This window comes from Calypte anna, chromosome 15 (genome assembly GCF_003957555.1).
Source record: "Calypte anna isolate BGI_N300 chromosome 15, bCalAnn1_v1.p, whole genome shotgun sequence".
Taxonomy (NCBI): domain Eukaryota; kingdom Metazoa; phylum Chordata; class Aves; order Apodiformes; family Trochilidae; genus Calypte; species Calypte anna.
In genome coordinates this window covers 9,603,663-9,616,056 of record NC_044261.1, presented here as the reverse complement: position 1 = coordinate 9,616,056, position 12,394 = coordinate 9,603,663, and the positions used below count along the sequence as shown (strand labels likewise).

Below are 12,394 nucleotides of genomic sequence, written 5' to 3'. Positions count from 1 at the left end.
AATCTGTCCTTACAGCACTATCTTAACATCATACCCCAGGTAAGTGCCAGAGTGCCAGTCACAGTATTTCCAAGATCAGATTTCTGACAAACTCTCCATCCCTCTTTCTCTACCATACCCATCTCTCCATCTCTGCTTCCTTTGCTGTGATATTGAAGTTAATTAACCCCCTCCAAGTAGAAGTTGCTTGTTTTCTCTCTCTCTCTCTTTTTTTTTTTTTTTTTTTTTTTTTTTTGTGCTTTGTCCTTAAGACTTTTGTCATTTAACAATTCTATAATAAAACATTTCCTTTCTTCAGAGGAAAGGTCATTTGCTCCAGGGATGAGGAGGATATTTATGGCAGGGACTTTGAAGTAGTCTGTGTAGTCTTTAGTTCTGTGAGTCTTGAGTGTCTCAGCAGAAGTGTACTCCCTCACTGCTACCAGAAAGGTGCAGGCTGTCCACCGTGGGGAAACGCTGGGAATGGCATGGCATAGTTTTCTCATTCTGTTTCCTCTTCACCACTGTAACTTGTAGCTCTGTCCCCTCAGCTAAACTTCAGCTCCAGGGAGACTCCCTCTGAGGCTGCTCCGGTGTCCCCAGTGCCCCTGTGTGGAGCCACACAGAGAACTAGAATGGCATTTCAAAAAGGGAGCTATTTGTGGAAACATTGGTGCTGCCCAATAATCAGATATGTGTGGAGCAGAGCCACTGCCTTAGGTCATAGTGCAGTTTTCAGTACTATAAGTTTCTCCATTTACAAATTCTTGCTGAGTGTGGTCACTTTGCCAACAAGTCTCAACTCTGCCTCATGAGAGCAGTATTCCTGAGCTCCTGCCTGAGCTTTGCTGGGAATTGCAGAGCTCTTGCAGCGTCATGTGGGGTGCCTGGCATCTGAGCTGGGCAGGGAACAACCACACTTAGGTAGTGCTTTGAAACCCTTCCTGCACTCCAGCAAAGTTTGCTGTCATTTCCATTTCCTTTCTGTTTTAAGACATTGTAACTCATCTCATAAATATTGTAGCAGGTGAAAACTTATTGCTGGCTCTAATTTGTTTTCGTTTGTACCCCTAGATCCTTGGAGCCATAGTTATGGCTGAAGATCCAGAGTGCTACTCACTGACCACTGTATGCACAGGTACCTTCCCTCAGACCTTGTATATGTGAAATGCAGTCACTTAACTTCCTTTAGGTTACAGTCAGACTGTAGAAATTTAGACTGTACTAATACAAGGTTGTCTTATTTCAACATTTTTCCTTGGAGCTGTTGGATTTTGACATTTATCTGGATTTAGAGCAATGAGGTTACATATCATTACCTTGTGGATTCAAGGTTAAGAATGTTAGACATGCTTTAGACTGAGAAATAGATGTTACACAGATGCTTTAATTAAAAAAAAGGCATCTTATAGAACTGTTTTTGTGCAGGTACAGATATATCCACATGTATTTGGCAGATTGATGCAGATTGTCTGGTTCAGTGGGTGAAAAATTTGTTTTAAAAATTATTGGTAATCTGTTTCCCTTGGGAATCTGAAACTGTTCTACAAGACTAGAAAGCCTTTGGTAGACAAATTTTCAGAACTGTTGGAACACACTGCTAATCTCTATTAGCAAGCTGTTATAACAACCAAGTTTCCAAACTAAGGGAGTGTACTGGTCATTCTGGATTGGCCCATTTCTCACTATTCTTGCACAAGTGTTAGATACATTAAAATCTGTATTTCTACATTCAATCACACCTTTTCAAAAATGTGTACTGTTGTCCATAGTTATAACTTTATCCTTAGGCAAAATCAATACAAGTTTTGCATTAATGAAGTACTGGAATTTGCATTAATGAATTATACTGATGCTTGGGATCAATACTCTATGATTTTGTATGGCACTGCCAACTCAGAAACAGTGAGAATAAAATCCTGTTAGGAAGAAGGCCCCATGGACCTTGCCAATATGTACATAAAAGGGGGTGCTTCACAGTGCTGCAGACAGCTATTTCCTGAATGTTCTGGCAATCTGTTTATAACTTGCCTATGTGTAGTTTTTACCTTTCATGCTTTATTACACATAAATACCATTTATTCAAATTTGTTGTAAGATTTATGTCATTTTAAAAACAGCAATAATAACCTAGTAACTTTTAAACCAAACTGCAGCATTTATTTTAAATTACATTAGGGCTTAATGCACGAAAGCCAGCAGTGTTAGGGTTAAGGATAAAAGTGCAGGAGTTCTGAGGACAATGGGAGAGTAGTGTCATGAGAGATCAGATATGGTTCCCTGTCTCTGGTGCCAATGGGTGTTTCTCCTTTTTGGGGGTGAGAACAGATGTGAGCTTAAGCTGATAGCGGGCTCTGGTTCTGAGCTGTCTGGTGGTGAGCAAAGCTGCCACGGGGATGCACAGCAACTCCTCTTATGTACAGTGGTGCAGTGATGTAGAAATGCTGGCTGTGGGCTGAATAGAAAAGTTGATCTTGTGATTTATGGTGAATAAATGTGGATGTTTGGGTTTTCGTGGACACCACCAGCAGCAGTGTCATTTGTGCAGTGCTTCTCCTTTGAGATGATTTTTATGTCAGGCCAGCAGGCTGTCAATTTATGAAATAGGAGCTCGACTATTACAGATTAAAATAGCTAGACAAATTGAATGTAGTTGCATCTCCTAGGCAAGGTAGCAGAACTGGCCCGTGCCTACCACCCCCACTATTAGGAATGTTTCAAAGCATCTGGCATTATTTCACCGCAGTGAAGCCCGGCTGTGTGACTGCTGGAGGGAGCTGGCACTGGAAGGCCAGGTGGTCTCACAAAGGAGTGATGGCGCAGGGGCAGGGTCGGACACTGTCCTTCCACACCGAGGGCAGGCCAAACGGCAGCCGTGACCCGCGGCTTCCCCAGGGCGAGGCACTCCCCTCGGGGGGTCTGCCAGCCAACGCGGCTTGCCGCCGTGTTATGGAGGCGCTGCCCGCCCGGGCCGGCTCCGCAATGCCCACCGCCCACCTCCACCTTTGCAGCAGGAACTGCAGCACTCGCAGGGCGCAGGCGCCTTCCCCGGCCGGCGCCCCGGGATGGCTATTTATAGCAAGTGACGTCACCTAGAAATAGAGCGCGGGGGAGCGGCGCCCCCTCCCCTCCCTTGCAGTCCCCTCGGCTCCGCCCCCTCCTTGCCTTCCCAGCGCGCAGGCGCAGCCGCCGGCAGCAGCGCGAGGCTCCGAGCCGGGCGGAGAGGCGCGAGCTGCACACGCCTCGGCGGGGACGCAGGGAGCGCGCGGGCTGCCCGCCTTGCCGCCGTCCGGGAGCGCGAGGCGCCAACCGTCGCGTGGCGCGAGCGGCGGCTGAGGCGATCCCAGGCGGTCGCTGAGCGGGCGGGCGGGCGTGAGGCGGCGGCGGCTCCGTTCGGGCTTCCTGCTCCCACCACCCGCGCGTCTCCAGGCGCAGACCCCCGGTCCCCCTTTCCTCTCTCTCTGAGGGGCGCGCAGTGCCCAGCCCAGCAGCCACCACGGAAGCAGCCATGGGGGACCGAGAGCAGTTGCTGCAGCGAGCCCGCCTGGCCGAGCAGGCGGAGAGATACGACGACATGGCTTCGGCCATGAAGTCGGTGAGTGGGGCTGGTAGCGTGGCGGCTGTGGGTCATACTCGGGGAGGAGTGTGTGTGTATGTGTGGGGTGGGCAGTGGCGGGGGAGGGAGGGAAAGGAAGTTCGGGCTGGTCCGAGGCGGAGCTGGGTCCCGGAGAGGATGCGAGCCGCCAGATCCCACCCGTCGCGGTGAAGAAAGAAGGGCGGGAGCAAGAGCCAGACCCAGACCATCCCGCTGGGACTCGCTGCCGTGTGGGCGGTGCCCGTTAGTACCTGCCGCAGGGGAGACGAGAGAAGCCGTAACCAGTCATAACTGCACCTAGACCTCTTCCTTTTATTTTAAAATGTATTTTCTTTATTCCCTCTTAATGCCACCCCCCTTGCAGCCCTCCCGCTCCCTTGGCTGTCCCTGCCCTGGGGGTGTGGCTGTCCCCATGCCCTCCTCTCGCCTCTCTCCCTCACCCCCGCCAATCTGGCGCTCTGTGCAGCGGTTTGAATACTGCCCGCCTCTCCTCGCCGCGGCGGGACGGCAGTGGATTCTTTCTCTGACCCCTATTCAAAATGAGGTCTATCCTCGTATACTGCTTTCCCCTTTCCCCCCAAACCTTGGGGATGACGGGTTTGACCTTGGGGTGCGTCTTCCCTTCTAGGGGAGTCTGGGGGGTGCAGTTGGGTGGGTGCTGCGGCGGGGGGTGCCTGGGAAGGCCACGCACGGCAAGAGGAGCCCCTTTTCTAGACGTTTCTTTTGCCTTGATATAGAAAGCACCAATAGAGGTTTCACCCACAAACAGCGCTCTGACTCAAAGATAGTAGTTGTATCTGGGTATGAAAATTCAACTACGAAGAGAGCGTATCCCAAACTTTAACGTTGCTTTTTTGCCTCTTCTTTGTAGGGTGCATTCCGTACCCAGTTGAATACTGACGTGTTTAAACAATAAGTTACAGTTGCAACTGCTCCTTTCAGAACCAAGCAATGAAATACACTTGTACTGACCTGTCTGTACTGAAACATAATAAAATTGCAGAATGCTCAAACTTACTATGTCTGGTTCCTTTTTTAAAAGCAAAATAACCACACGATGTGAATTTTAAGGGTAATTCTAATTGCCAGTAAATGCTTTGTCTTTGCTGTATCTGATTATAATTGGTTTGTTCTTGCTGATCTGTCCTCTTAGAACACCAAAGGCCCCAAGAGGAATAATTTCCCTTGAGAATACTGCTGTTCAAAGACACCAAATGATTTCAGTTTGAAAGAGCACCTTCAAATAGTGCTCATATTTTTGTTGCAAGAATCATTTTAGTCTCATTCAGGGGCTGTTATGTATGTTGAGTCCCTTAAATGAGAACAGTAAAAAGACACTTGTTTTTCTGCTCATGTTCACTTTTGCAATTGTGTCTTAATAAATATTTTGTTCTCTGTAAAGCAGCAGTCCTTAATATCTTGATATCAGAGGCACTAGGCAGTAAAATAAGCTGTATTTTAATGATATTCCTAGAGTTCTTGGTACATGTAATGTAGTAACAGCTCTGTATATCAAGTCTTTCAGTTGCTAATTTGAAAAGATTGAAATGGATAAACCACTAAAATCCACTGCTGCTGTAGAAGGCTGTTTCTAGCCTTATTTATTTTTTCAAACATAACTGGACTACATGAAACAAACAGAATACTGTTGCTGTGCTTCAGGAAAAGTGTAAACAATGTAAATATAACTAGTGTGTATGGATAGTTCTCTTTAAACTGTCCCATTACTATACATTTTTTATTCAGTCTGAGTCACACTAGTCTGTAATGCTACTCTTAAATAAGTTGTGTGTTGTTAGCTTCTGTAATTGGGAGCTTGAGAACAATTGTAGCTGAGCTCAGTCTAGAGAATTTGACATGTTACATTATAGATATTTTTTTAAATACAGAAAGTAAAGCTGAATATAAAAGAACAATTTCTGTATTTTAAGCTGTTAAGGTACATGTCTGTTGTGTAGCACCTATTGGTTACTTGGATTTCACAGGTGGTCACTCTAATTTCCAGAAAGCTCTTCAGTGTTAGAAGTTGATTTTGTAGGTCTAAGCACAAGCTTCTATAAAATGTCATTATATAGGCTGTCCTTACAAAGCTAATAATTTCTTTCTATTTTAGTGTTTGTAAGTAACAACTATTAAGATAACTTTTTAGTCCTATAGAAAAATATTCAGATAATCTTGTACTCCAGAAGTGTTAGATTTCCTGCAACAGGAAGTCGGTGTTCAACTTGGGTATCCATTCTCAATGCAGGGTATCATGATCTGAAAACTTTAAAAAATTTGTATCTTTAAATATAGCATATCTGATGGTTTTTAAAAGTGTATTGTGGTTTAAGTGTAGCTATAAATCTATTATTTCAGCTCTAGATATTGATCTCCACACTTTAATGACGTGCAATACAACAAACAGACTGATAGTTACTCTAAAACATAAACAGACTTTTACCAAAACTATTTGCATGATTTTTAAGACTCTTTGAGGGAAGAAAAAGAATGACAGGACTGCCTTTTCAGCTGTTGGTATTCAGTCCTTATTTTTCAGTCATGTTTCTTTCAGTTTTTATTTTTCCTGTCAGTTCCTTCTTGTATAAGAAACTAGCAGTTGTGGCTTAAATCAGGATACTACTGCTCAGTAATGTAACATATTGTTGCTGTTAAATTTTTGGGGGAAGAGTTATAGTATTTTGGATTCTAATGTGTAGAAAATTAAGGGGTAGAAGAAATATTTATAACAAGGTGTAGGATGAATGTGCATATATGTATATACATATATATATTAGTTACTGAATACTTAAATACCAGCATTTAACAGGATTTTAGTTTGCAACACAGGGAAAGAGTTGAACATGAAAGTAGCAGCAGCTGAGATTACAGAACAGATGTGTTAAGTGGAGGATGAGGTGAAAAACAAAGGTGAGGATTTATCAGGTGAACAATTAGGAGAGGTGTGTGGTTGCAGTTTATTTGTAGCTTGAATTCTTACACGTGTAGTTTGTACTGCAAAACCAAGAGGTGGTGTTTCTGTTACTGTTGTCCTGTCCTACTAAGATGTACCCTCAGTTATAAACTACACCACTGTCTTGTGTAGTTTCTTATTTTTGAGAGCAATATAGCTCATTAGTATATTAAGAGATCATTATTAGTTTTTTCAGGGTTTTTTTTGATATTGTAAAGATAATTAGTTGGTTAGGTTTTAGCAGAACATTACTTGCTCCTTTAGATCACCCACTGTGTTTGAGAACTTGCAATGAACTTTGAAGTAGAGTCCCAACAGTGCAGGAATAACCAAGTGATTATAAATCTCTGGATTTCTTGATTTCATTTTTCCAAAAGTGCTTTCCTAATAATCTTTAGGGAATAAGAGGCTCTTAGCTGAGCCTTTACATCTTAAAGGAAGTTTATTTCTTTACTGGAGAAGATGATATAGATGGGTCAAAGTAGAGACTGTTGAAGGAGGAGTTGTTGGGAGGATGCTGAGGGGAAGTGGTTAGGAAGCAAAGTTTATTGCTGTAGATTTCATCTTCTGCAGGTTGTTTCTTAATAGCATTAGGCCAGGCAGAGCAGTATCTTTTGGAAGTTCCATTTCTGAGCTGTGTGTAGAAGGCATTTTTGAAGGTAAAACTAATTGACATAAAATATGTTAAGAACAAAACCTAAATTTGAAAGCAAGCTTTGTCTGACTTTAGCAGTTATAGCTCATTATTTTTTAAACTTGGTAATATGCACTTTTTTTGGTGGTTAGCTGGCTACATCAGTCTTAGAACTGAAAGTATCTGTGACTTACTTGTTACAGGTATTTGGTTGTAACATTTTGTGGCCTGTAAAGCAGTATAAATAAATGTATTTTTAAGTAAAGAGTAATTTTAGCAGTGTCTGAGCAAGGACAAGTTTACCTTCACATCACAGAACCATATCCTTTTGATTCTTGATGTCTTTTAATGCTGTATGCTTAAAGTAGTGGGGTTTTTCATCTTGTTTGTGAATCTGCAAAAGAACAACTTGAAGTGACTGTAAATTTGGTAGACTTTATTCCCTAAATTAACACAGCAGCTGAAGTAGGCCTGAATAAATTATTAGAAGTGTTATCCTTCCTCTAAATTGGCTTTTTGTAGTAGGAACTTGAAGCTGATCATGAAGCTTGAAGCTGGCTTTTTTTCTTTTTTTTTCTCCTGTTCTACTTCTATAGTTTCCTTTATATTCTATCCCTGAAATCTCTCCGCAGCCACCAGTTAGCAGAAAGCAGGGTAACTTTTGTATTACATTGTGTAATTGCTCACTAAGATTAAAAGATACTGTGAAACACTAATTCCAGTTGTACTATGCAGAGCTTAATCATAATGACTGCAGTGCTTCCATCTCTGCTGTCCAATGAAAGAAAGCAGCAGGGGAAAGAAATGCAAGAACTGCACCAGTTTCCTGTGTCTGTGCTGTGTTCCAGATTCCTAAAATTGGTATTCTAGGTACAGTTAATTTTATCACTAAGTGTGTAGTCTGCATAATTATAGCAGACTTCCTAAAAAATCTGAGCCTTACTTCTGTGAGTGCTTCTCCATTGAGAGAGCCTGACTCACTTTGATTCAGTGGAATGTACATTGCAGTGGCTTCTAAATACCTGTTCTATTACAACAGAACAGTGGGGTTTTCACTCATTTAAATCTTGTTGCAGAAACTGTTTTAAACTTTCAAAATTAAAAATTGGCTCCTGTCTAGAAAGCATTTTGAAGCTTGTACTTCGCGATGCAAGTATTGGGGGAAGTTTGCACTCTCTTCTTAAAGACAAACCCTTTAAATTTTGTCTTTGTATTTTCAGGTAACTGAGCTGAATGAGCCTCTCTCAAATGAGGATAGAAACCTCCTGTCTGTAGCCTACAAGAATGTAGTTGGAGCTAGACGGTCTTCCTGGCGTGTGATCAGTAGCATAGAGCAGAAGACTATGGCAGATGGGAATGAGAAGAAGCTGGAGAAGGTTAAAGCCTATAGGGAGAAGATAGAAAAGGAGCTCGAGACAGTCTGCAATGATGTTTTGGCTCTCCTAGATAAATACCTGATCAAGAACTGCAATGACTTCCAGTATGAGAGTAAGGTCTTTTATCTGAAAATGAAAGGGGATTACTACCGCTATTTGGCAGAAGTTGCTGCTGGAGAGAAGAAGAACAGTGTTGTGGAAGCCTCAGAAGCTGCCTATAAAGAGGCTTTCGAGATCAGCAAAGAGCACATGCAGCCCACTCACCCAATTAGGCTTGGGCTGGCACTCAATTTCTCAGTGTTCTACTACGAAATCCAGAATGCTCCTGAGCAGGCCTGCCTTTTAGCCAAACAAGCCTTTGATGATGCCATAGCAGAGCTGGACACACTAAATGAGGATTCCTATAAGGACTCCACTCTCATCATGCAGTTACTCCGAGATAACCTCACTCTGTGGACGAGTGATCAGCAAGATGAAGAAGCAGGAGAGGGCAATAATTAAAAAGCTTTCCTCTCATCCCCCTTTCATCCACTTCACCATCCCCATCATCACCAATATTTCCTTGCCACAGTCACACTAAATATCTAGTGCTAAGCATATCTGTATTGTACAGCTGTTCAGATCTGCTGTCCACTGTATCGAGAAGCAGTTCTGGGTGAGTCTTCATGGGCATTGATGGATCAGTTGGTTTATTTGCCCTGTTATCTTAGTTGCACTTGAGCAGTGCAGGAAGATGCACAGTAAATGAGGCATTTTCAGTTTGCCTGTTGATTGGAAAATATGGGAAAGAATAATGGAAAGAGATTGAAGATAATTAGATTCCAGTTTATTTTTTTTTCCATTTGAAACGAGCTGACAGTTCTGTTAAGCAGTACTTTTTGTGCATGCAAAGTAAATTATCCACCCCAAATTTTTTTCAGTCAATGAAAACAGTTAAGCTGATGTGAAATGACAACCCTGGTCATCAGTTTACAATAAACTGTTTGAAATGTGAGGTTTCAGTAGCAATTTTTTTTTGCCTCTAACTTATGTGCACAGTTTCTTTTCATGCAGTGCATCTACCTAAGAGTTTTGATACTTGTAAACTTTTGCAGTTGTTTTGAAGAATCATGGATTTATTTTTTGTAAACTCTTTGGCTGTTTAGTTGTCTGTGTATTCTGACAACACTATGTCAATATTAGCCCATGTTAAGATGGATGACTGAGATGCCAGACTTCTAAATTAAATGTTTTGGAATTAAATGAATAAAATAAAATGCTGCTTCGGGGGTGTTATCTCTACATAAGCTGTCCTGTCTTTTGTTCAGAGTGAAGGTTGAATTACCTAACACATCACTGATTTCTTACAAGCATATTTAATCAAAAGTTACCTAAAGGGAAACACACCAGTGTGCCGAAAGGAAACAAACAAGCTAAACCCCACGAAGACTTAAAGACACCTGCATCCATCTAGAAGGTGGTACTGCTCAGCTGTGTTAAAGTGGAGTTTCCAAAGGCAGTATATTTAGTTATTTGCTTAGTGGAGTGGTTGTAATGCAATTCTGCTCAGAATCTAAAGAGTTGGAAGTAACATTACTTGTTATACCAGTATAGAGACTTGTATTTGCTCCCACCCACTTTAACACCTAAACTTTTTTCCCTGAAGTGCTAACCAAGAAATTAGCTTTACACATGAAAATCTCAGTAACTTTATTTCATACTAACCTGCTTCAAACAGAAGCAGTGTTCTTAAATACAGCCTCTCTGTTTTAGCTAATCTAAGTTGTTTGTTTTTTTTTTTTCTTCCAACAGTTAGTATATGTGTATATTGATTGGTTCCATCTGTACTTCTGTAAGGGTATGATGCAGAATCAGGAAAAGTTAGCTGTTACATGTTGCTGAATCCAGACCTGAGCTAGCTCAAAGGCCATGTAAGTTCTTATTTATCTAAATTTTTTATTATTTGGACAATAGGTATTACTGGTTTGACTACCCAAAAGAACTGCTTGCCATACTTTTTAAAAAAGTGGTACTGGTTATTTTTTTTAAATATCTGGAGTTTTAGTTTTTAGTGGTAGATGTGTATTTTTATATTCTATCATCTAGGTAATAGTAACTTTAGTAATAAAGTTTGCAGCAATTGAAAGACTAATGCAACATCTGAAAAAAATTAAAACACTGATACTTGATGTTTTGTTATTGTAAACTCTTGAGGTGCTCGACCTCCTAAAGTAATTGGAAGTGTGTACTTAATATAGATGACTGCTGTCTGCCCAGGTTAATTTGGGAAGTCACTTTTTCTTACTTGGTCCTGTGCCATCAAACAATGTAAGTCCCTATTTTTCTGTCCTTTTTGCAAGTAAACCTTGCAGGAGTCTTCTGGCCAGTAGTATCTGTTTGCAATTTACCTATCTCCTAGGTTCCTAGCTTGCTTCCCTCAGATGTGCTTAACTGCATCTATGGAACCAAGGTAGAATTTGGCATAAAGCTGCCTTTTTATGTTGAAACACTCTGGCTAGTTGATATTACTGGCAATCACTGTTTCTTCCTGTTTATATTTTTGTTTATTCAAAAGATTTTTTGGAGTTGGTATTTCTCTTACATGACTTTCAAGTCATGTCTTCTGTCCCTCACTCTCTAAAACAAATAAAATCAGGCTAAATCAAATTTATTATTTAAAGAAACTAGATGTATTCACCAGAAGTGCTAAGTTGAAGCTCACAGCATTCTTTGAAGCAGGAGTAATTCCAATGGAGACAGAAATTTAGACTTCCCCCACTTCCCCACCAGCACTCCCTTTACATTGCTCCATTTCAGGCATAACCTTGACATGATGAGATTTACATTGGTTGCTTAAGGATCCACCTAAGCATTGCTGATGCAGATTTCCATGCCTGTCACAGGCAAAATCTTGAAAGGTTGTCACTCTGTTGATACACCATTAGCAAGGTATATGAGGTAGCCCTGAATTTTTACCAATCTTTAGTTAGCTTTAATTTACTGCTAACAGTAAAGCAGTGTTTTATGTGAGCTTAAAAGCTAAGGAATAGCCTTAAATTGTGAACTTTACAGGTACAGATACTTCTAGTCTATGTCCTAATCTGCCCCCAAATGTTAAGTTTTTATATAAATGTTTGTATTCCTCTCTTAAGAGTATGCACACCCCCTCTTTAGAACCCCACTAAACAAAAATGGGAAGCTAAATTGCATAAGCTGTATGTAGTAAGGATCTTATTACACGATGTAAGTGGATAGCACTGAAGAAAACTTGACTTTTTAGGAAAGCAGCAACCTTCAGAAGAGTGATGAGTTTGAAATCTTGGTGGATAACACGCATAGAAGAACCTCAGGTGCTTTGGTAAGTAATATTTTTGTAGGGATTACTAGATGCAGATAGTTTAGTTCCTGAGTGTTAATGATTTCTGAGATAAATAAAGATGTATTCCAAATACTGAGGTCAGACAAGGTAGATTTTTTACATGTATCAGCACTTGAGCTATCTGTTAGAAATAAAGTAAGCCAGGCTTCTGGCTACACTGACCTCCCATACCCTCAAGTGATGTATTTGTTGCTCCACTCTAGTGTAATAAAGGTGGTGAATAAGGCAATTTATAAAATACATGCTCTCTGTGGCTGTTGAAAGGGATTGCCAATCATTAGTGTCACACAACTGCTGGAGCTGGTTGCTGTATGCTGAGGCAGAAGACAGCATACTTTTATAATAATTGAAATAAAATTCTGTAAATCTGCTAATATTTTGTCTCTGGAGATCATTAAGATTTTCTTTTTTTTTTGGCAGAACCCATCCTATCAGGCAGTACATAGAAGCTTCTTTTTTCTGCTAGTTTTTGTTAATAAAACTTCAGATAGAGACAATT

At 41.2% G+C, this 12,394-nt stretch overlaps 1 protein-coding gene across 1 annotated transcript; it reads left to right on the top strand.

Moving 5' to 3' along the window:
- Positions 1–3,135: 3,135 nt before the first annotated feature.
- YWHAH (tyrosine 3-monooxygenase/tryptophan 5-monooxygenase activation protein eta) lies at positions 3,136–9,818 on the top strand. Its single transcript, XM_030460324.1, has 2 exons — positions 3,136–3,574; positions 8,382–9,818. The coding sequence occupies exons 1-2, from the start codon at positions 3,488–3,490 to the stop codon at positions 9,036–9,038; spliced, it is 744 nt and encodes a 247-aa protein (XP_030316184.1). The 5' UTR covers positions 3,136–3,487; the 3' UTR covers positions 9,039–9,818.
- Positions 9,819–12,394: the final 2,576 nt, after the last annotated feature.